Source organism: Mobula hypostoma, chromosome 9 (genome assembly GCF_963921235.1).
Source record: "Mobula hypostoma chromosome 9, sMobHyp1.1, whole genome shotgun sequence".
Lineage (NCBI taxonomy): Eukaryota > Metazoa > Chordata > Chondrichthyes > Myliobatiformes > Myliobatidae > Mobula > Mobula hypostoma.
The window spans coordinates 145,624,226-145,647,103 of NC_086105.1; the positions used below are offsets into that span (position 1 = coordinate 145,624,226).

General features: G+C 43.4%; 1 protein-coding gene across 2 annotated transcripts in view; it reads right to left on the reverse strand.

Moving 5' to 3' along the window:
- trrap (transformation/transcription domain-associated protein) overlaps positions 1 to 22,878 on the reverse strand; it is a 317,959-nt gene that overhangs the window by 173,688 nt on the left and 121,393 nt on the right. For both annotated transcript variants that reach the window (XM_063059362.1, XM_063059361.1), the window contains exons 38-43: positions 20,019 to 20,285; positions 16,102 to 16,308; positions 14,504 to 14,662; positions 12,965 to 13,090; positions 8,671 to 8,781; positions 5,689 to 5,835 (exon numbers count right to left, since the gene is read on the reverse strand). In XM_063059362.1, the coding sequence (XP_062915432.1) occupies positions 5,689 to 5,835; positions 8,671 to 8,781; positions 12,965 to 13,090; positions 14,504 to 14,662; positions 16,102 to 16,308; positions 20,019 to 20,285 (1,017 nt within the window). The remainder of the gene's footprint in view (positions 1 to 5,688; positions 5,836 to 8,670; positions 8,782 to 12,964; positions 13,091 to 14,503; positions 14,663 to 16,101; positions 16,309 to 20,018; positions 20,286 to 22,878) is intronic.

The window sequence follows — 22,878 nt, forward strand, 5'->3', positions numbered from 1 at the left end:
CAATATCTTGCATTCAGGTTACATCCTCATAGAGATACTGACACCCAGGAACTTGAAATTGCTCACTCTCACCACTTCTAATCCTGCTCTGAGAATTGGTTTATGTTCCCTTGTTTTACCCTTCCTGAAGTCCACAATCAGCTCTTTGGTATTGCTGATGTTGCTGCGACATCACTCAACTAGCTGGCATATCTCGCTCCCATATGCCCTTTCATCTCCATCCGAACTTGTGCCAACAATGGCTGTATCATCAGCAAATTTAAAGATGCTCTTTGAACTACACCTAGCCACACTGCCTTGGAGAGTAGAGAGAGAAGATGCCGGAAATCCCGAGTGAGGAGCGAACTGTGGGAGACACTGAGCCCCTTCATCTCGACTGCACTTTGATGTTGGCCCGACCCAGAACACTGGTGCTGCCTGACCCGCTGAGTTTCTCCTACAGTCTGTTTTGTTTTATTCCTGAAAATGCAGAGTTCTCTCGTTCATCCGGAGAGTGAATGAGCGGAGTCCACATAGGCAGCACCACAGGCTGGGTTTAAATGAGCGTTTTGCTCTGTTCTTGATGCTGGGAGTCACAGGTCTGCTGTGCAGCCTGTTTAGTCAGTGAAGAAATACAGCATGGAAAGAGGATTCTTCATCCCCACTGCGTCTGCACTAACCACCCAGTTACACTAATGTCTGCACCAACCACCCATTTACGCTAATGTCTGCACCAACCACCCAGTTACACTGTGACGAGAATACACATAAAATTAAGATGTTTGCTGGCCTGGGTTAGCATCAGTGACATCAACAAGTGGTCTGCCACCTGCCCTCAGGGGAAGGAGAGATAAGGAACAATGGAGCAGCGTCTGGAGATGTGTAATGAAGGGACGGGGGAGAGAGAGCTGTCTGGAGCGGCTTCCCCTTTGAACCCTGAACTGTTTGAAGTGATGGACAGGCGATACCCCAGCAGGGGGATAAAAAGGGACAGGTTCGCTAAGGCAGGACACACACGCCACCCGAGGTAATAAGACCCTGGAAGCGGTACGCTTCTCACGAGTCGGTGGGAAGTACCAGACAACGACCAGGGTGGAAAGGTACGATCAGCGGGAACCCGGTGTGTGTCCGCCCTTGCCTGGGTGCCGGGTTCACTGCAGAGGATCGACCGCATCTGGAGGAGGGGTCACAGTCGGTGACCTCAGGTGACATCACCAAGGACCCGCCCAAAAGCTGCTTGTGAGCCATCTCGCCGGTCTGTGAGTGAAGCCGTTCTGAGTGATCAGTTGTTCCTGTTCCCTCTCTCTCTTCCCCCACGTTGTCCATCGCCAGGGCAACGATTACTGCGAACTGAACTACTAAACTGACTGAACTTTGAGTCACTTTGAAATTTGGTCATTTACCCCTAGACAACGATAGAGCTTGATTGATGCTGTTATCTTAATTCTGTGCACATGTGTGTTTATCATTGCTGAACTGTTGCATTTATTATCCTTTCGATTACTGTGTTGCTTATTTCTTTAATAAAACTTTCTTAATTCTAGTACTCCAGACTCCAACTGAGTGATCCATTTCTGCTGGTTTGGCAACCCAGTTACGGGGTACGTAACAACACCAATGTCTGCACCAACCACCCAGTTACACTAACTCAGTTCATTTGCCCCACATCCTCATCAACTGCCCCAGATTCCACTCCCTCACCCACACACTGGAAGCAATTCACTCCGGCCAATTAGCCAACTAAATTTGGGATGTGGGAGAAACTAAATCGGGGAAACATACCCAGTCAAAATCAGAATTATCAGAGACATATGTCATGAAATCTGCTGTTTTGGAACAGCAGCAGCTATAGAAAGAGCAAAGAGAGCAAAAATAGTGAGGTAGCATTCATAGATTCATTCTGTTCAGAAATGTGACGGTGGGGGGAAAAGAAGCTGTTCCTAAAATATTGAATGTGTGTTTTTAGGCTCCTGTACCTCCTCCCCGATGGTAGTAATGAGAAGAGGGCATGTCCTGGGTGATGACGGTCCCTAATGATGGAAGCTGCCTTCCTGAGGTATTGCCTTTTAAGGATCTCCTCAGTGGTGGGGAGGCTAGTAAATCTGAACAGCTGAGTGTCTTTACAACGCTCTGCAGCTCTTTCCGATCCTGTGCAGTGGTCCCTCCATACCAGACAGTAGTGCACCTAATCAGAATGCTCTCCATGGTACCTCTGTAGAAATTTGCTATAGTCCCTGGTGCCGTACCAAATCTCCTCAAGATGGCATGCCTACATTGTGATTGCATCAAAAGATAAGGTCAGAGGGCAAACAAACAAACTCCACACAGGTACCAGCAGAGGTGGGGAGTGATCCTCGATCTCCGGTGCAGTATGACAACGGCTTTACCACTGTGCCACCCCTTTCTGCAGCAGGCCGCAAGATGGCTTGGTAAAAACAAGAGTGCTAGCACTCTTCAGAGATTCCAATTCAATAATTAAGATTCTTCTGGATAGCAACTCCCTATAGTTTCCAAAATGGATGTCCTTTAGATTATTTTTAAAAATACGCACCAATTACAGCTGATCAAACGGCAATCATATGGCATCAAATGTCCTGCAAGATTAAAGCCTCTCTCATCTAAACTATGTGCAAGTACACATTCTGCATAAAAATTGATTATATGTAAGTAATTTTTGTAGCGCGTAGCACGTCTCTCAATTATTGCAATCATCGTTGCAGGACTATTTGAATTTCAAATTTGAACCAATACCATCTAGGAAATTCAGTGTAGATGGCTTTTATTTCACGGTTGAGCGGAATCAAGAGGGTGACTTTTGTGATTATAAAAATTGGAGCAAATCTGAAGGCATCATCGTTTTCTTCAGGTTGCTTTAGAGTAAGATAAATATCAGAACAGCCCTTGGCTTGTGTCTCAGAACATCATGGGGTATCAGCAGTGCCGTTAGCAGCATGATCCAGTGCTGTTTGTGTGGAGTTTGCACTTTCTCCCTGTGACCACATGGGATTCCCCCAGGTACTGTAGTTTCTTCCCACATCCCAAAGACGTGTGGATTGGTGGGTTAATTGCCCTGTAGTAAAATCTGGAGGGAATTAATGGAATGGTGGGAAAATGAGATTCCTCTAAGATTGGTGCAGGTGATTGTTTGATGGTCAGCATGGACTCGATGGACAATGTTGACCTGGCTCCACAGCTGTAGCCTGCAACCACTGGGCTCCTGGACCAGCTTCACTCGCCTCAGTGCTGAACTAACTCCATGGTTGTGACCTGCGGCCATCGGGCTCTTGGACCAGCTTCACTTACTTTCAGGGGCTGTGTGGTTCATGTTCTGTGTGTTATTTGTTTACTTTTTTTTACTGTTTGCATGATTTGTTCATTTTTTTCCACACATTGGGTGTTTGACAGTCTTTGGTGTGTGGATTTTTTTTTAAATGGATTCCATTGTGGTTCTTTGTTTTGTGGCTGCCTGCAAAAAGGATTCATACTTTGATAATAAAGATAATTTGAACTTTGAATGGTCTGTATTTTACACTTTATATCTCTGTATATAAGAACAGGATTTAGCTCATCGAGTATGCTCCACTATCAATTTGCAGCTGACTTACTGTATTTTCCCTGTCAACCCCATTCTTCCGGCTTCTCCCCATACCTTTGACACTCTTACTAATCAAGAACCCATCAACTTCCACTTCTGTGGCAATGAATTCCACAGTTTCACCAACCTGTGCCTAAAAAAAAATCCCTCCTCATCTTTGGAAAGGGCCTTGTTTTGCTATTGTTGTCTTGTTTTGTTCTGTTGTTGCCGCAGCTGCTCCTGTTGTTCTGCTGAACATGGTGGGTATGTTATGCTGGCGCCAGAATGGGATACTTGTGGGCTACCCCAGCACATTCTCAGACCGTGTTGGTTGTTCACTGCATGTTTCAATGTACTGTATGTGTGACAAATAAATCTGAATCTGTTATGTTAGTGATAATTCAGAGTGGTTATTCTGTGAAATATCTATAAAGCAAGGCAAATCCTTTTCAGCCTGCAAATGGTGTATTTATGGAACCAGCTGCAGGAGGAAATGGCAGAGGCAAATATATTGGATACATTTAAGTAGTATGTGGACAGGTATATGGATGACAAGAGCTTAGAGGAGGGGTTATCAACCTTTCTTATGCCATGGACCCCCTACCATTAACCAAGGAGTCCATGGACCGCAGGGTGGGAATCCCTGGTCTAGAGGGATAAAGGGTAAGTGCTGATATGGGATTAGCCTGAAATACATCTTGGTTGGTATGAATACATATAAGCCAAAGGGTTTTTCTCCCCTGTGTCAACAACTCTATGACTCCAAATCTAATTCGTTTCGTGTTTTTTTTAAAAGTGTGCTGAGCAAAGTTTTGCCAATTCTTTAAAAAAATTACTAGTTTTAATCTAAGCATTCATGGTCATTATCTGTAAACCTCAGAAACAAGAGCACAAATCTTCATAAACACAAAACCTCCCACAAATTTGCAACTTAAAATCTCTCTAGGCCGTGTGAGTAAGCCACATCCATGAGAATACAACAATCATCCACCACTATCACGAGCCCATGTGTTGGCACATGTGTCTGTGCGCGCGCGCACAAGTGTGCGTATACGTGCATGTAAGTGTCTGTTTTGTGTGCACATGTGTGTGTGTACAAGTATTTCAATGGTGGAAGCTAACAAAAACATTACCATCAGGTACAGGTCTCCTACAGATCACGCTAGAAACGACAAAGAACAGACTGCTACCTTGTGGCACATCCCTCTATAAAGAATGCACACTGCAGTAAGGCAGAAAGATATCACAACCAGCAAGGATGATGATAAACTATTTTATCTTTCTGGCTACGGTTTGCGCCAATGCTTCTTACAGGCTGGAATAAAGCTGAAAGCCGGATTGAGTTCTGTAAAAATGAGGTGAAAGATTTGTCCCCAAATAGATCAAAAACTCAATGCATGAAATCAGTGTGAGTGAAGAGATAACATATTGCCAATGTACTAGCTATAACTCCTCTGTTTGTCCCTCTGTTTTACTGCTCTGCGTATCTTAGCCCGAGCAGACTCTTTCCCTGTCATCAATTTCCACTCATTTCCAAACCATCAGCAGCCTGCAATAGTAACGTTCTTTGAAATAATAACCCGGGATAACTTATCTGCAGTGTTTAATATCCAGCAAAGATAATCTCTTTAGTTTGGTAACTTGTGCAGTAACTTAAGTTAATGCACATCAGAACCTAGTCTGTATCTACCTCGCTCTTTCCAATGGATCGGCCCTCAAGAGTGAAAATAGGAAAATTTTTCTCCAAGATTAGCTTTATTTGTCACGTGTATATCGAAACATACGATGAAATGCATAGTTCTGCGAGGGTTGTGCTGGGCAGCCCACAAGTGTGGCCACACTTCCAGCGCCAACATAGCATGCCCACAACTTACTACCCCTAACCTGTACGTGTTTGGAATGTGGGAGGAAACCCGAGATCTGGAGAAAACCCTCGTGGTTATGGGGAGAAAGTACAAACTCCTTACAGACAGCAGCAGAAATTAAACCCCAGTCTTACAGCCAGTGCTGCAAAGCATTTCACCAACAGCTATGCAGCCACCTAGTAAGAAGTGTGTCCAGCCTGCAAAGTGCATGCAAATAATATAGTGTGACGTGTAGCTCTCTACAAATATAATCTACTTGCAAAATCATACCACTGTCATTAGTAACTTGTCAAACCACTGGAGCTTCAACTCTGCTTTTGGCCACATATCAGATCGAAGAGCCATCTTCAGGAGGCTGACGCATCGCCTGGACAGCATTTCTCCCGGTGAACCCGCAGTGTTGGAGGAGTCATTCACCTGGGGTTCAATTGTCACATGTATCAGACAGAGTGGAAAACAATTAACAATTCACACCTTTATCTTGTCATCTCTTTGCAGGAGACGAATATCACAGAACATTGAAAAGTACAGCATAATACATGCACTTTGGCCCACTACGTTTGCCAACCTTTTAACTTCCTCTAAGTTGAATCAACCCTTCCCTCTCACATAGCCCTCCATTTTTATTTCATCCACGTGCCTATACAAATGTCCCTAATGTATCTGCCTCGGCTACCATCCCTGGTAGTGTGTCCCACGCACCTATCAGTCGCTGTGCAAAAAAACCTACCTCTGACAGCCCCCCCTCCCCCCCTGACAGTTTCCTCCAATCATCTTAAAATTACGCATTTCTACTTTGGGATAAAAGGCACTGGCTGTCCAATCTATCACTGCCTCTTATCATAAGACCATAAGACTTGGGTCTGGAATTGGACAATTCATCCCATCGAATCTGCACTGCCATTCCGTCATGACTGATTTATTATTCCTCTCAACAACATTCTCCTGCCTCCCCCACCCCCCCCCCGTGACGTTTGACCCCCTGACTAATCAAGAAACTATCAGCCTCTGCTTTAAATATACCCAATGACTCAGCCTCCACAGCCGGCTGTGGCACTGAATACCACAGATTCACCGCCCTTACTAAATATCCCATCATCAGCTGAGGTATTTAGTATTTAAATTTGTAAGAGCCTGTTACCATCGTAAAATGAGGTTTGGACTGCAGTAAAGAAAGGCTGCTCCAGGTGGAGAGAGTGAAGAGAAAACAATTCGTTAGCAGGATAATGATCCAATTTTGGCATCTATCTACTACATTTGAAGGGAAGTCTCACTGTGGAAAGGAACTGGAAGTCAATTGGAAGTAATGAGAAGTGACAACCAATGCTCGCAACAAATTCTCCCTCCTTCTAAAGATATGGAATTAATAAGGAAAGCTTTATACTGAAAGCTTTATACTCTGCATACAAATTGAATTGCTATGAAGTGTTGTGACTACTGTTATCTCACTCCCAGCATGATCTCGGATGACTGAGAAGATAATCTGGCATTTTCACTCTCCTTTCTGACTGAAGAAACTACTTTATAAACAATATCCCCATCAACCTTAATTCATGGCAACAGGCAAGCAGCAGAGGCTTAACGTAGCATTTTAAAAATGGTTCATCTGACAGCAGGCACACTCAGTGGTTTATTAGTGTCGGGTAAATTAAATTATTATTTGCTACAACAAACACAAGAGATTCTGCAGATGCTGGAAATCCAGGGCAATGCGCACAATATGCTGAAAGAACTCAGCAGGACAGGAAGCAAGGCAGCATCCATGGAGATGAATAAACACACAAAATGGTGGAGGAAATCAGCCGGTCAGGGAACAAGGCAGCACCTATGGAGAGAAATAAATACACAAAATCCTGGAGGAACACATCGTAGGGTCTCCGTCCAAAACCTCGGCTGTGTATTCCCCTCCACAGATGCTGCCTGACCTGCTGAATTTCCAGCATCTTGCTTGCTATATGCTATAAAACCCTTTTTGGGGATTGGGCTCCTAAGCTTTCTATCACCAACATGCTTTACATGTGTAGTTAACATCAAGATTCAAGATTATTTATCATGTGCCTATAAAAACATACAGTGAAATGTGTTGGGGGCAGCCTGCAAGTATGGCCACGCATCCTGGTGCCAACACAGCATACCCATCAGTCAATTTGCCCAATAGCCTCATAATAATAATGAAGACCAGGTCATCTGCTTTGGTGATGTTGATTCAGATACATATACTGGGCAAATCTCTGCACATTTTGGAAACCACAGATGCTAGAATCTAGAGCAAACAAGAGACTGCTGGAGGAACTCATCTGCAGAGGGAAATGGATAGTCGACAGTTCAGGTTGAGACTCTTCACCTGGACTGAAAGAGTAGAGGGGAGATAGCCAGCTTAAAGAGGTGAGTGGTGGGGCGGGTGGAAGCAGGCAGAACAGGCACAATGGGTCGAATGGCCTAAGGTGGGTCAAGGACTGACAATGGATCGAGCTGAGGAGGGGCAATAGCAGATGGAGGAGGGGAGAGTGCGAATGGTGACAGAGGCTGGAGGAGACAAAGGGATGAAGATGGTGGTATCTGACAGGAGAGAAAGGTGGAGCTTGGAGCCAGGTGACAGAGGGGGAGGGCAGATGAGAACAGTGAGGGGCAGGGGACCCCGTGGGTGATGGGCAGATGGGGCACTGGAAAAGGGGGAAGAAACAGGCTAATGGGGGGAGGATTGTGATGGCGGGGAGGAGGAACTGGGCAGATCAGGAAGGGAGAGAGAATGGGATAAACAGGGAAGGGAAAATTGAAAATTCAATGTCATGTCATCAGGTTAAACAAAACCCAAAGAAATACGAGGTGCCTTTTCTGTAGTTTGCACTGACCTCACCATGACAGTGGAGGAGGTCAGTATGGGAATAGGGAGAGAATTTAAAATGACTGGTAAGTGAGAACTCCAGTTGGCCATGGCAGACATATCCGCAGTCGACCATCTCGTCTGTGGCAGTGAAGCACTTGCTCTACACGCAGTGCCAGTCTACATCACTCACTTGAATCTCTGGAAGGTAAACTGAACTGAAACTCTTGAAGTCCGAGATGAGCTTACCACCAGATGAATTAAGCAAGCTGTGGGACAAGAATCTTGATCAAATAAACACCAGAGAGTAAAGAAAGACATAGGATTGGCATTAGAAAGCCTCTTACTAAATTAACATTTTTTAATGCTATAGTTCAGATCAGACAGTTCAAAGTTCAGAGATTAGCATTACAAAGTGTGCCCTTTACCTGGCAAGCAATCCGGATAAGGAAATTCACCACAGTATCAGTGTGCTGTTTGTCAATGGGTTTTGAAAGCAGATGATCAGCTCCGGTCAGTGACTGGCTACGGCCAAACACCTATCAATTAAAGAAACACAAATTCAGGTTTCTTTGCAATGAGATATAGAATTAACTGCACTGAAACCAAATCCAGCAGACACAAGTTCCAACTAATCTTGGTGTGACCAACTGCAGAGGGAAGGCGTGCACTTGCCTTGTGTACCACACCTGGCTCCCCAAGCATTACCACACTTGTGTGGCAGGAGACCAAGTCTCAGATGATGATCAATTTCACCGGCTGGAGTCCCAAAGTGTGGCCTTCACCTGGCCCAGTGGTTCCATGTCAGGTCCATTGACCACAATCTAGCTCATTATAATACTGTAAGACCATAAAACATAGGAGCAGAATTAGGCCATTCTGCCCAATGAGTCTGCTCTGCCATTCCATCATGGCCGATTTATTATCCCTCTCAACCCTATTTACTTGCCTTCTTTCCATAACCTTTGACGACCTGACTAACCTAGAACCTATCAACCTCCCCTTTAAATATACTCATTGACTTGACCTCCCCAGCTATATGTGATTTCATATACCATTCAGCTAGGTCTCCTAATATACAGTATCAAACTACAACAAATTCAGAGTGGATCAAATTATAAGCACATTTACTACTTGCAAGGAAGAGTCTACCTCCATACATTAAGTCATTGGAAGGTAGATTCAATCTTGCAGCTCAAAACAAACCACTTGTATACATTTACAAAGTCCAGTCATTCACCAACTTCATTTCTTTGAGGTTGTTCCACCCAATAATTGTAATCCTTCCTTATCTGCATGGGTGCATTTGTCTTTAATCAGCCTATCTAGGAGGGAGGAGAAGATGGCGGCGTGACGCAGCACACTCGGCCGTCCCAAATGAATATCGTATTTGTGAAGTAGGATGCCGTGCACAATCCGGATTTGATGGAGACATCCGTGAGAAGTGCAGAGGAACATCTGGAGTAACTTCTGAAATGCCCGCTTCGCTGCCGCTGCTACTGTGCGATCGAGAATCTCCGGAGACAAAAGCCGCAAATCCTCAGCTTTGCCTGTTGCCGGGGCCGGGGTCGAAGCGCTTGGCAGAGATGGTGCTCGGTGCTCAGTGTCGGAGAGCTGGTCGGAGGCTCGGAGTTTTCAGATGAACTCGGAGTTGGACTGTGGTCGGATGCTTCCAGGATGCTGCATCGGCAAGTTGGCGGCGCTGGAGGTTCACCGTCTGCGTGAGATGATGGGACTTTCGAGAGACTTTGAGACTTTTACTGTGCCATGGTCTGTTCTTATCAAATTACGGTATTGCCTTGCACTGTTGTAACTATATGTTATAATTATGTAGTTTTTGTTAGTTTTTAAGTCGGTTTGTCATGTGTTTTCGTGATATCATTCTGGAAAAACATTGTATCATTTCTTAATGCATGCATTACTAAATGACAATAAAAGGGGACTGCGTGTCCTCATAATCTATTCTAATCTTTCGAGACTTCTTCCCCCCTTGACAGCCATGTCACTTTTCTCTGCTGTCAAAACACTCCCTGACATAAACACATCCTCTACTATAAAGTGCACACACACTGCTTGTAAACCTCCATCCAAACCAGCAAAGCACCCTGAGATCACATAAGTTCCATTTTGACACATTATATTTTACAAAAGTTATAAATTCATAAAGACTTCAGGGTTACAGATATATTTCCACAGTGGCAAAGAGTTCCACAGATTCACTACCCTCTGCCTAAAGAGCTTCCTCCTCATCTGTTCCAAAGGGATGTCCATCTATTCTGAGACTGTGCCCATTATCTTACACTCTGTTGTTCGCCTGCACTGTAGCTCTAACAATTTATTTTACATTCTGTTATTATCTTACTGTATTCTACCTCAACGCACTGTGTAATGATGTGATCTGTATAAACAACATGAAAGACAAGGGACAGGATAGAAAAGGTCAGAGAGTGAACCAGCGAACTCCACGTTAGCAGCACTGGAGGTGGGACATGAACTTGGATCCCGGGTGCAGTCAGACAGCAGCTATACCAAATGCGACACCATGCTGCCCCCTCCGCAGCAGGCTGCAAGATGGCTTGGTAAAAACAACAGTGTTGGCACTCTTCAGAGATCCCAATTAAATCATTAGATTCTTCTGGATAGCAACTCCTTATAGCTTCCTAAATGGATGTCCCTTAGATTATTTTTTAAAATACACAAAATTATAAAAAAATTGGCAAATGGCGGTTATATGGCATCAAACGTCCTGCAAGATTAAAGCCTCCCTCATCTAAAATTTCCCAGTAGACTAGTGAACATATAGAGAACATAGAAGAGTACAGCAGAGGCCCACAATGCTGTGTCAAACCAGCTAAATTAATAATCAAATAGCTAACCTTTTCAGCCTACAGATTTTCCACGAATTTTTCAAAAGTCAGTGAAGACTGGTGAAATCCCTAAGGACTGGAAATAGACTAATGTGGTGCCAGTATACAAGGAGGGTGACCACACTGACCCTGGTAATGCTAAATCAGTAAGCCTAACGTGCATCATAGGTAAGATAATGGAATCATTAATAAAGAATGAGTTGGAAAAGCGACCGATAAGAACAGGCATGTTAGCCGAAAGCCAGCATTTGGAAATCATGTTTTCCTAATATGCTGGAGTTCTATAAAGAGGCAACTAAATTTGATAACAATAGAGCAGTAAATATCATTTACTTGGACTTTTGACAAGGTATCTCACAAGAGGTTAATAATCAAATTACAGCAGGTAGGGACGCAGGGCAAGATGAGTGAATGGGTGCAGAATTGGCTTAGAAACAGAAAACAAGTTAAAGTGAGAGAATCATTTTCACACCTGGAAGATGTTAAAAGTGGGTTTCTGCAGGGATCAGTCTGGGGCCGCAACTGTTTTTAATTTACATTAATGATTTAGATAAGCACATAACAAATAAGCTGGTAAAGTTTGCAGATGACACAAAATGAGGGGGACAGACTGATAACATTCAGGCAGCAGAATCAATACAGTTAGATCTAAACAAAATCCAGATGTGGGTGGACAAATGGCAGATGAAATTTAATGTAAGTAAATATAAAGTGTTACATACGGGAAGTAGAAATATTAGATATAAATATGCAATGGAGGTTTTGAGGTAGAAAGTACACTGTATGAGAAGGATTTGGGCATCCTGGTAGACTCATCACTATCGACATCTAGACAATGCACAGAAGCGATTGGGAAAGCTAATAGCAAGTTGGGCTATATTGTAGACAGTGGAGTCTAGAGATGTTCTCCTTAAGCTGTATAATGTGCTTGTGAGGTCACAAGTTGAGTAGTGTGTACAATTTTGGTCTCCATATTTTGTGAGGGATGTGAAGGCACTGGAGAGAGTTCAAAGAAGGGCGATTACTCATCCCAGATCTACAGGATGTGAGCTACAAAGAAAGATTTAAATAATTAAATCTTTTTAGCCTAAGTAGACGTAGAATGAAAGGAGACATGGTAGAAGTGTTCAAAATCAATAAGGGTATAAGTAAAGTGGATACCAGCTGCTATTTCAAAATTAATCCATCAACAAGGACACAGGGCCATAGGTGGAGACTGGTTAAAGGGAGAGTTCAGACTAATATCAGGAAGCATTTCTTTACACAGTGAGTTGTGGACACATGGAACAAACTACCTGGTTGAGTAGTTGAGAACAGTACCTTAGAGACTTTTAAATCTGAACTCAATAGTTATTCCAACACACTATGTGAAGAAGAATTTGGCAAGCTTTGTTGGGCCTGCTCGCATCAAAAATTTTTTACTATTCTGATGTTCTAATATCCTTCCATTTTCCTCACATTCATGTGCCTATCTAAACATTTCTGAAAAGTCGCTAATGTTACTGCCTCTACCACCACCTTAGGCAGTGCATTCCAGGCACCCAATACTCTCTTGTAAAAGCTTCTTCCCTCCGCCATCAGATTTCTGAACGGACAATACACCCATGTGCATTACTTCACTATTTTTTTTCTTTTTCTCTTTCTGCGCTACTTATTTTATTTAATTTTTAAATTAAAATTATTTATTATAATTAGTTTACTATAATTATATATCGCACTGTACTGCTGCCACAAAACAACAAATTTCACAGCATATGCCAGTGATGTGAAACCTGATTCTAAAAATTGAAACAAGTGAATAATTCAAGCAGTGAATCTGAATCAATACAATACTTCACATCTGAACTGTACTCACTGTTCCCGTGTTTGTTCGGAGACGTTTCATGTCCTGAGCAGAATCCACAGACAGGCCTCGTTTGACGTTACCATTGGCTGCACTGGTTCCTTCTCCACCACCGTTCAGATCCGGATCAGCATCAGGCTACAGATTGAGGGTGGGAGGTTGCAAGAATAATGATTTTAATATCCCAAAACCAAGTCTCACATTAAAGCAAGCTACATTTATCTAGCGCCTTTCTTGACTCCAGTGCCCCTTTGAAACTCAGTGGACTGCAGATGAGACGTGCCATACCAAATTCTTTGATTGGTTTTACTCATAGCGAGTGTAACATAAACTCTATTTTTCCATTTTATTTTACTTCTATTTAGATACAGCATGGTAATAGGCCCTTTCAGCCCAATGAGCCTCTGCTGCCCAGTTACACCCATGTGACTAATTAACCTACTTTGGACTGTGGGAGGAAACCCAAACCATCATGTGGAGAACATACAGATGGCAGCGGGAATTGAACCTAGGTCACTGGTGCTACAATAGCATTATAGTTACCATTACACTATTGTGCCACCCTCTTATACCCTTCAGGTCTGAGGTGAGAATATGCAGGGTGATGACATAAAGAAAAGTTTTAAATTATAACCAACATCCAATTCCAGGACTGCTGATCAAACCAACTAGTTAAACAAAGTTCGTATCATATAAAGACAGCATTTAGATTTTACAGCTATCAGACCCCGTCGTACAAGAATTTTGTGAAAAATAGACCAGGTTCAGCATCAAATGCCTATTTAGTACCAGTGAGAAACTCTAACAGGAAAATAAGGGAACCAATTTAAGCAAGCTCCCTTTTTGTACCAAGACATAAGATTAAGCCCACTGGTGAACCAGAATGATGGACCCCTACATTGGCAGGAATAACAATGAGTGAAATAGAAGTAACTCTAGTGATTTTGAAAACAACACTACTCTTTTGGCATCAAGGCAAACAAAACTAAATCAACAGCTCTAACAAAAAAAAATTCAATTCTTCCCACTTTTTAAAGCATTGCATTGATGTGTTAAAATTTTTTAAATCATGAATCTAAAATTTTTAATTAACAGTTGTCTTGCTTTTAGACTGGGGCCATTTAGATCATAAGACATGGAGATTAGTCCATTCGGCCCATCACATCTCCTCCAGCCCATCAAGGTGGATCTGTTATCCATCTCAACCCCATTCTCCTGCCTTCTTCCCATAATCTTTGACGTCCTTACTAATCTACAACCTATTAATCCTCACTTTAAATATACTCAATGACTCATCCTCCAGTTACCTGTGGTAATGAATTCCACAGATTCACCGCCTCCTGGCTAAAGAAATTCCTCATCTATTTTCTCATCCTCATCTCTTCTGTTCTGAGGCTGTGCCCACTGGTCCTTCCCAGGTCCACTCTATCTAAGCCTCTCAATATTTGGTAGGTATATAGGCTAGATGGTGAAAAACTGATCCACATAACAGAGGGCATATTTAAGGCGTAGTAGATTTGGAGGATATAGGCGGCAAGTCTGCTTTCTCACCTGCTGGTCCTTGATCCGTTGCAGCTCCCACTTAATAACAACTTCGGCCAGATCAACAGCCAGCTTCCGCTGTTCGATGGTGACGCTGGGTGTGAAACCAAGCCGCTGCATGGCGCTGACCATGTGCTGCACGAGGTGGTGCCGGACCGGGAAATACACCTGAAGAAGACAATTGTCACCTTTATAAACGTCAAAGCACACACAAAACACTGGAGATACTCGTGAAGGGAAATAACCAGTCAGCGTTTTAGGGCAAGACCCGTCGTCAAGACTGTATCTCCAATAGCTGTATCTCCCAATTAAGACCATCCTGCAAATTCTGGAAAATTGGAGCAACACACAGACAAAACGCTGGGGGAACTCATAAAGGGAAATGAGCAATCGGCATTTCAGGTCTAGACCCTAAATATCCAATAGCTATAATCTCCAACATACGACCACCAGAGCAAATGTTGGAAATCAAGAGCAACACGCACAACATGCAGGAGGAACTCAGCGGGTTAGGAAGCATCTATGGAAGGAAATGGACAGTCGGCATTTTGGACTGAGACTTCATCGTTCTCCCGGCTGTAACTGATGCCTGTGGAAGATAGCTCTTCCTTCCAGCCAAGAGTCTGCAACCAAGGTAAAGCAATGACAGGAAGACTCGATCTCATTGGAATAAACACAAGAGATTCTGTAGATCCCAGAAATCCAGAGCAACACACACAAAATGCTAAAGGAACTCAGCAAGTCAGGCAGCATCAGTGGAAGTGAATAAACTGTCAACGTTTCAACCTGAGACCCTTCATAAGGACTGGCTTCTGCCCCCTTCCTTTCCAGACCTAAAGAAAGGTCTCAGTCCGAAACGTCAACTGTTTATTCCCCTCCATAGATGCTCCCTGCCCTGCTGAGTTTCTCCAGCACTTTGTATGTGTTGATCTGGCTGGGTATGTGTTAAACTGGGCAAGATGGAAAACTGAGATTAATCAAGTTCGCCCCCTACCACCCTGACGTCAAGTGATGAAACAGCAACAGCAGAGCTGACAACTCCCTGCAGTAATTATCGGTTTATGACAAATACAAACAATTGGATCTTTGGAAAAGCCATAATTCACTGTCCAATCCTGAATGCACTTCCTGTAGGTGGTGAATCACCTCCTTCAACCACTGCTGATGAAGGTAATCCCTCAGTGCTGTGGGTTAGGTAATTCCAGGATTTAAATCCACTTATGATAAAGGATTGAAGATATAGTTTTAAGGCAGTGTTTGTGACTTGGAAAGTAACCCAGAGACCAAGGACCTGACGTTTGTTGCCAGTGGACAACAGAGCAACAGAGGTAAGTAATCGAGGTGAGGAAACACCCTGAAGTACAAAACCTTGCTCCTTTTACATTAGACTAGCTTTATTTGTCACAGGTACATCAAAACCTTGAATCATGCAGCGAAACGTGATATTTGCGTCAATGACTAATGCAGTCAGAGGATGTGCTGGGGGCAGTGGCAAGTGTTGTCCCACTACTGCCGCCAACATAGCATGGCCACAAGTTACTAACCCTAACCGGTATGTCCTCAGCACATGGGCGGAAACTGAAGCACTGAAACAGTAGGGAACTTACCCTGAAATGTTGAACTATCAGATGCAAGATATGGACCAGCTGAGGGACCGTGTACCCCTCTTCCACAATGATTTTTCTCGTCCAGTGAGTAAGCATCTGATGGCCATCCTCCATCCGAGCAGGAACAGCTGGGGTCAGAATGGCCATTGCTTGTCGGACCACCAATCGAGCCTCCATCGCGTGGGCTTTTAGCAGACTGAGGAACACCTGTGCAGAATTGTGTTCAAAACTTAGTTAAGGAACACATAACCTGACGATGCATCTTAAACTCATACCCAGTTAGCCCACAGTTAACCCATCACCCTTCCTCAAGCTACAATGGCTGCTGCAATCAAAGCACCTAGCAGAGTATTTAGAGGGAGGGGTAAGAGCTTTAGAATGGGCCTGAGGGAGACCTTTCACCCAGCGTGGTGAATACCTGGAAAGTCCCACATGAGAGTGGTGGAAGCAATCACTGATAGCATTTCAATGTTTGGATAAGGACTTGATTCAAATTCAGATTTATTTATCACAAGTACGTCGAAACACACAGTGAAATGTGTTGTTTGCATTAAGGATGTGTTGGGGTAGCCTGCAAGTGTCGCCACGCATTCCGGCACCATCATAGCATGCTCACAATGCTCAGCAAAACAACTCAGAACACAACTAAACAGAACATAGCAAGTTATTAGTCATAGAACACTACAGCACAGAAACAGCCCCATCGTTCCATCTAGTCCATGCCAAACTATTAAACTGCCTACTCCATCAACCCACACCCTCCATACCTCTCCCATTCATGTACCTATCCCTACTTCTCCTATATGTTGAAACCGAACCTACATCCACCTCTTCAGCTGGCAGCTCGTTCCACACTCTCACCACCTTCCAGTGAAGAAGTTCCCCTCAGGTTACCTTTAAACATTTTACCTTTCATCCTTAACCTATGACCTCTGGTTCCAGTCTCACCCCAACCTCAGTGGATAGAGCAACACATATAAAAGTTGCGGGTGAATGCAGCAGGCCAGGCAGCATCTCTAGGAAGAGGTACAGTCGACATTTCGGGCCGAGACCCTTCGTTAGTCCTGGGGGCTAACTGTCGACTGTACCTCTTCCTAGAGATGCTGCCTGGCCTGCTGCATTCACCAGCAACTTTTATGTGTGTTGCTTGAAATTCCAGCATCTGCAGATTTCCTCAGTGGATAAAGCCTGCTTGCATTTACCCTATCTGTACCCCTTATAATTTTGAAAACGTGCCAAATCTTCCCTCATTCTCCTACACTCCAGGGGAAAAAAAAGTCCTATCCTATTCAACCTTTCCTTATAACTAAGGTACTCAAGTCACGGCAAAAATCATTGTTATTATTTTACCTTATTCTAGCTCGATGCACTGTGTGATGATCTGAACTGCATGAACAGTATGCAAGTCAAGCTTTTTACTGTATCTTGGTACATGTGACAAATACCAATATAAATTGAGGTTATTATTTCAGTCATACCTAGACTAAGCACCAAAACAAAACTTATACCAAGACCTGTCAAATAATCAAACTGCTCTGCTCAAAACTCCAAAGCATCAGCACTAAATGACTGTCACATGGACAAAGTAAAAACAGAATACAAGAGCTGCACTTTGATACAAGACCATAAGGTATAGGAGCAGAATTAGGCCATTTGGTCCATTGAGTCTGCTCCACCATTTCATCATGGCTCATTTAATTCCCTCTCAGTCCCAGTCTCCTACCTTCTTCTTGTATCCCTTTATGCCCTGACTAATCAAGAACCTATCAACCTCTGCCCTAAATATATACAATGACTTGCCCTTCAAAGTCAAGATTCCACAGATACACTATGACCTGGCTAAAGAAATTCCTCCTCATCTCCGTTCTAAATGGACGTCCCTCTATTCTGTTCACTTCGATTTCAGGTACACTCTATAAGCATGTCTGAGTCATCATGGAAAACAAACAAGGTAGCTCCAGAAAAATATGAAACCATTTATGTCCTTAAACCATTTGTGGCTTTAAAGAGTTCCACAGCCAAATTAAACAGTTCTGAAGCTTAATGACTATCGCTTTATTGGCAAGGATGAATTTCAGTTTTCCCTCATGCTAACTTCTGGCAAGTGGGAAAGAGATGAGAGGTTAAATGCTGAGCTTTGAGAAGGATTGGCTGAGGATGGAGAACTCCCCTGATTCCCTACCCTTTTCAGGCAATTCTAATGAGATTTCATACAATCACAAACAGGTATATAACACATTGATTTTATATTGGAAAGCACCTGTGCAACCCCTCAGTACTGAAGCAATTCCTCGATAAACTACTGGCGCACCAGAAGTGAGATTTGACACCCATGGGCGTATGTATCAAGTGAGTGTTGCTGCAATTTGGCTTAATGTAGCTTAAGTGCAAAACTGTTTAATATGCATACTTATCACCTTCCTACTCAAAGACACAAGAGATTCGGCAGATGCTGGTAATCTTCAGCAACAGACACAAAATGCTGGAGGAACACAACAGATCAAGCAGCATCTATGGAGGGGAATAAACATCAACCGTTCACTTCCCCTCACATGGATGCTGCCTGACCTGCTGATTTACTCCAGCACTTTCTGTGTGCTATCTTGAACACTGGTTAACAGAAAACACTAACATTACAAAAACAATTGATTTAGGGGAAAAAGTCAGAGCTTAAATCAGAATTCTTTTATACACTTGGTGGCCACTGTTAAGTACACCTGCACAACTGCTCGTTAATGCAAATCTCTAATCAGCCAATCATGTGGCAGCAACTCATGGTCAAATAAAAGCATGCAGATATGGTCAAGAGGTTCACTTGTTATTCAGACCAAACATCAGAACGAGGAAGAAGTTTGATTTGATCTAAGTGATTTTGACTGTGGAATGATTGTTGGTACCAGACAGGGTAGTTTGAGTATCTCAGAAACTGCTGATCTCCTGGGATTTTCATGCACAACATTCTCTACAGAATGGTGCAAAAAACAACAAACATCCAGTAAACAGCAGTTCTGTGGGTGAAAATGCCTTGTCAATGAAAGACCTCAGAGGAGAATGGTCAAACTGGTTCAAGCTGACAGGAAAGATAACAGTAAGTCAAATAACCGTGTGTTACAATAGTGGTGTGCAGAAGAGCATCTCTGAATGCGCACCACATCATTTCTTGTCAGTGTCACCTTACGTAGAGACACTCGTAAGCGTAGTGTAACTTTATGGATATACAATATCTATGTATACAAGCTATCTTATGCATTTACATTTTACTTTGCTTTATTAATACTGTGTTCTTATCCTTGCAGAGGTTGGTTAGGGGAGCAGAGAAGGTTATTGGGGTCTCCCTACCGTCTGTCCAAGACCTCTTGCAGAGTCGATGCCTCCAGAAGACACGGTACATCATTAAACACCCCTCACACCCTCTCCATGAACTGTTTGTTCTTCTGCCATCAGGCAAATGTTACAGGAGCATTAAAACTAAAACCACAAGGCTACTAAACAGCTTCCTCCCACAGGCAGTCAGACTGCTAAATAGCTGCTCCACCTGACTCTGCTTTGGACACTTTTAACTTGCACAGGACACTTATAACTTGATTTAACTGACATGTGGCTGTTGTGTTTTCCTATTTATTGTTATGTTTATTATTTAGTGTTGCGTTTGTTTTGTTATGATTGCACTGCCCCTGAGGAACGCTGTCTCATTCTGCCCTGCACAGCTGATGTATGGTTAGAATGACAATAAAGTTTTTTGAATCTTTGAATCTTTGATTGTATTTTTTATGCTGCATCATAACTGGAGTAACAATTATTTTTTCCCTTTTACACTTGTGTACTGGAAATGACATTAAACAATCGTGAATTTAAAAAAAAAACAGATTTCACAATATACATCAGTGATAATAATATGTTAACAACAGAAGGTCTACCTGCAAGACGATCTTTTTATGAATCGCGAACTTGGCTATGATGTGCGCCAGCAGCAAGTGGCCACTGTACTTGCATGCTGGGTCCACGCAGGTTTTGGAGAGCAGGCAAGGCCAGGCAAACGTCATCAGCCTCCTCAGCTTACTGTTGCGATTTTTGTTGTTGTCATGTATGTGGTGAGGGGCGTGCTCAACCAGAAGAGTAGCAAACTGCAGCAGGTAAATCCTCAAGGCGTCCAACATTTCCGCGTGCTTCTCTGGGTCCAGAACCTGGGGAGAAAGATAAGCGCAATGACTGATACAGATTAAAGATTAGCTTTCACTGGGTGTATTTAAACTGCAGGCTGATAGGTTCTTGTTTAGTGAGGGTTTCAAAGGCAGGAGAATGGGGTTGAGAGGGATGATAATTCAACCACAATAGAATGGCAGAGCAGACTCAATGCGTCAAATAGCCTAATTCTGCTCCTAGCAACACACATTAAAAATGCTGGTGAACGCAGCTGGCCAGGCAGCATCTATAGGAAGAGGTACAGTCAACGTTTCGGGCCGAGACCCTTCGTCAGGACTGCCTGGCCTGCTGCGTTCACCAGCATTTTTTACGTGCGTTGCTTGAATTTCCAGCACCTGTGTATTTCCTTACGTTTGCATAACCCACCACATGTACATTGAAACATACACTGAAATGCTTTGTTTTGCATGAATGACAAACACAGTCCGAGGATGTGCTGGGGGCAGCCCCAGTGTTCACGTGCCTCCGGCACCAACACAGCATGCCCACTATGTTCAGCAGAACAACAACAATTATAACTAACAACCTGCAGGAAAGATAACAATAAGCTTGAAGGAGAGCTGAGAAAATTAACAAGGATGTTGCCAGGACTTGAGGACCTGAGTTACAGGGAAAGGTTGACCAGGTTAGGACTTTATTCTTTGGAGTGTAGGAGAATGAGGGGAGATTTGATAGAGGTATACAAAATTACGAGGGGTATAGACAGGGTAAATACATGCAGGCTTTTTCCCGTCAGTTTGGGTGAGTCTACAAATAGAGGTCATAGTTTTAGGGTGAAAGGTGAAATATTTAAGGGAAATCTGAGAGAGAACTCCTTCACTCAGAGGATGGTGAGAGTGTGGAACGAGCTGCCAGTGGAAGTGGTGGACACAAGTTCAGATGTAACACTGAAGCTGGTGCTGTCCTGCAGATGCAATTAGATCAGCTTTATTTCACACAGACATATACAGCAACGTACAGCAAAATGCACCGTTTGTGTCAACAATCAACTCAGTATGAGGATGTGCTGGGAGCAGCCCACAAGCGTTGCCATGCTTCCAGTGCCAACACAGCATGTCCACAACTCACTAACCAGTACATCTTGGGAATGTGGAAGGAAACCGGAGCACTTGGATGAAACCCATGCAGATCCAGGGAGACCGCAAAAACTCCCACAGACAGCAACAGCAAATGACTCCCAACTGCTTCATCTCTGGTGCTAGAAAGTGTTGTGCTATGCTACTGTAACAGTCTATTATCAATAGTTAATTAATAATTAACTGACTCAAATGTAAAGGCACAGACAATAAAAAACCACAATGAAAGTTTATTCCCACCTTATGAACTGAAAGAGTGACTGAAATGCACTGTGCCAAGCTAATATAGTACAGGAGCTAGCCATTTGGTAAGATCTTGAACAAGATTTACTAGAGTATCATGTTCCTGCATTAATTCCATCTCTTCAAAATCTAAAATACTGCCTTGAACAGGGGTTCTCAACCTGGGTTCCACAGGCCTCTCAGTTAATGGTATGGGTCATAGCATTAAAAAAAAAGGTTGGGAACCCCAGGTATAACTCAGTGACACAGCCTCCAAAGCCTTCTCGGGTAGTAAGTTCAGTGGCAACCCCTTACTTTAACATGGTACACCCTGGTTCTAGAGGTGGCACAATAGCATAGTTACTACAGGAGCAATGACTTTGGTTCAATTCTGCTGCTGCCTGTAAGGAATTTGTACGTTCTCCCTGTGACTATGTGTGTTTCCTCCAAGTGCTCTGGTTTCCTCCCACATTCAGGTTCAAAGATTCATTGGTCACATGGGTGTAATTTGGCAGTGTGGGCTTGTTGGTCCAGAAGGGCCTATTACCATGCTGTCTCTCTAAATAAACAAATAGACTCCCCAGCCTGGCTTATCATTATCCCCACATCAATCCTATCAAGCTCTGTAACATCAAGAAAACACAGTAGAAGCATATCAGTTCCATAGACTACTGGCACATCCCAAAACCACACCACCCCCGGCCCACTGTCAAACCTATCTACACAGGGCATTGCCTGAACAATGCAGTTTGGACTCACTGGAGTTTAGAAGAATAAGGGGGTTCTCACTGAAATGTATCAAATATTGAATCTTATCTAAATAGTGTGCAACTCCGCCATGGATGGTCCCAAGCCCGGCTGCAAAAGGAGGAGGGTTGAGCATGGGGCTAGCAACCCCATCCCATAAAAACCCAGGGCTACAGAAACACCAACAGAAGCTCCAAAGATCTCAACCCTAGGAGAAGAAGGATATTTGAAAATGGGCTACACCTGGGGACAAATTGAAAGGCTGGCCCAGGGCGGAGGTCTCTGGCGAACTGCTGTCGGCAGCCTATGCCCCAGTAGGGATGATGGGCTTAGTAAACAGAATGGATGTGGACAGGATGTTTCCAATAGAAGGAGAGTCTAGGACCTCTTTCTGGCTTGTTTCATTCTCTGGTAATGATTCAAAGCAAATTAACTCAGTCACTGCTGCCTGTAAAACTCCTGGAACTTCTGGCAATCTATCTCAGTCTACTTTACATGATTCAGCTGTTCCACACATTAACTAGTTCCA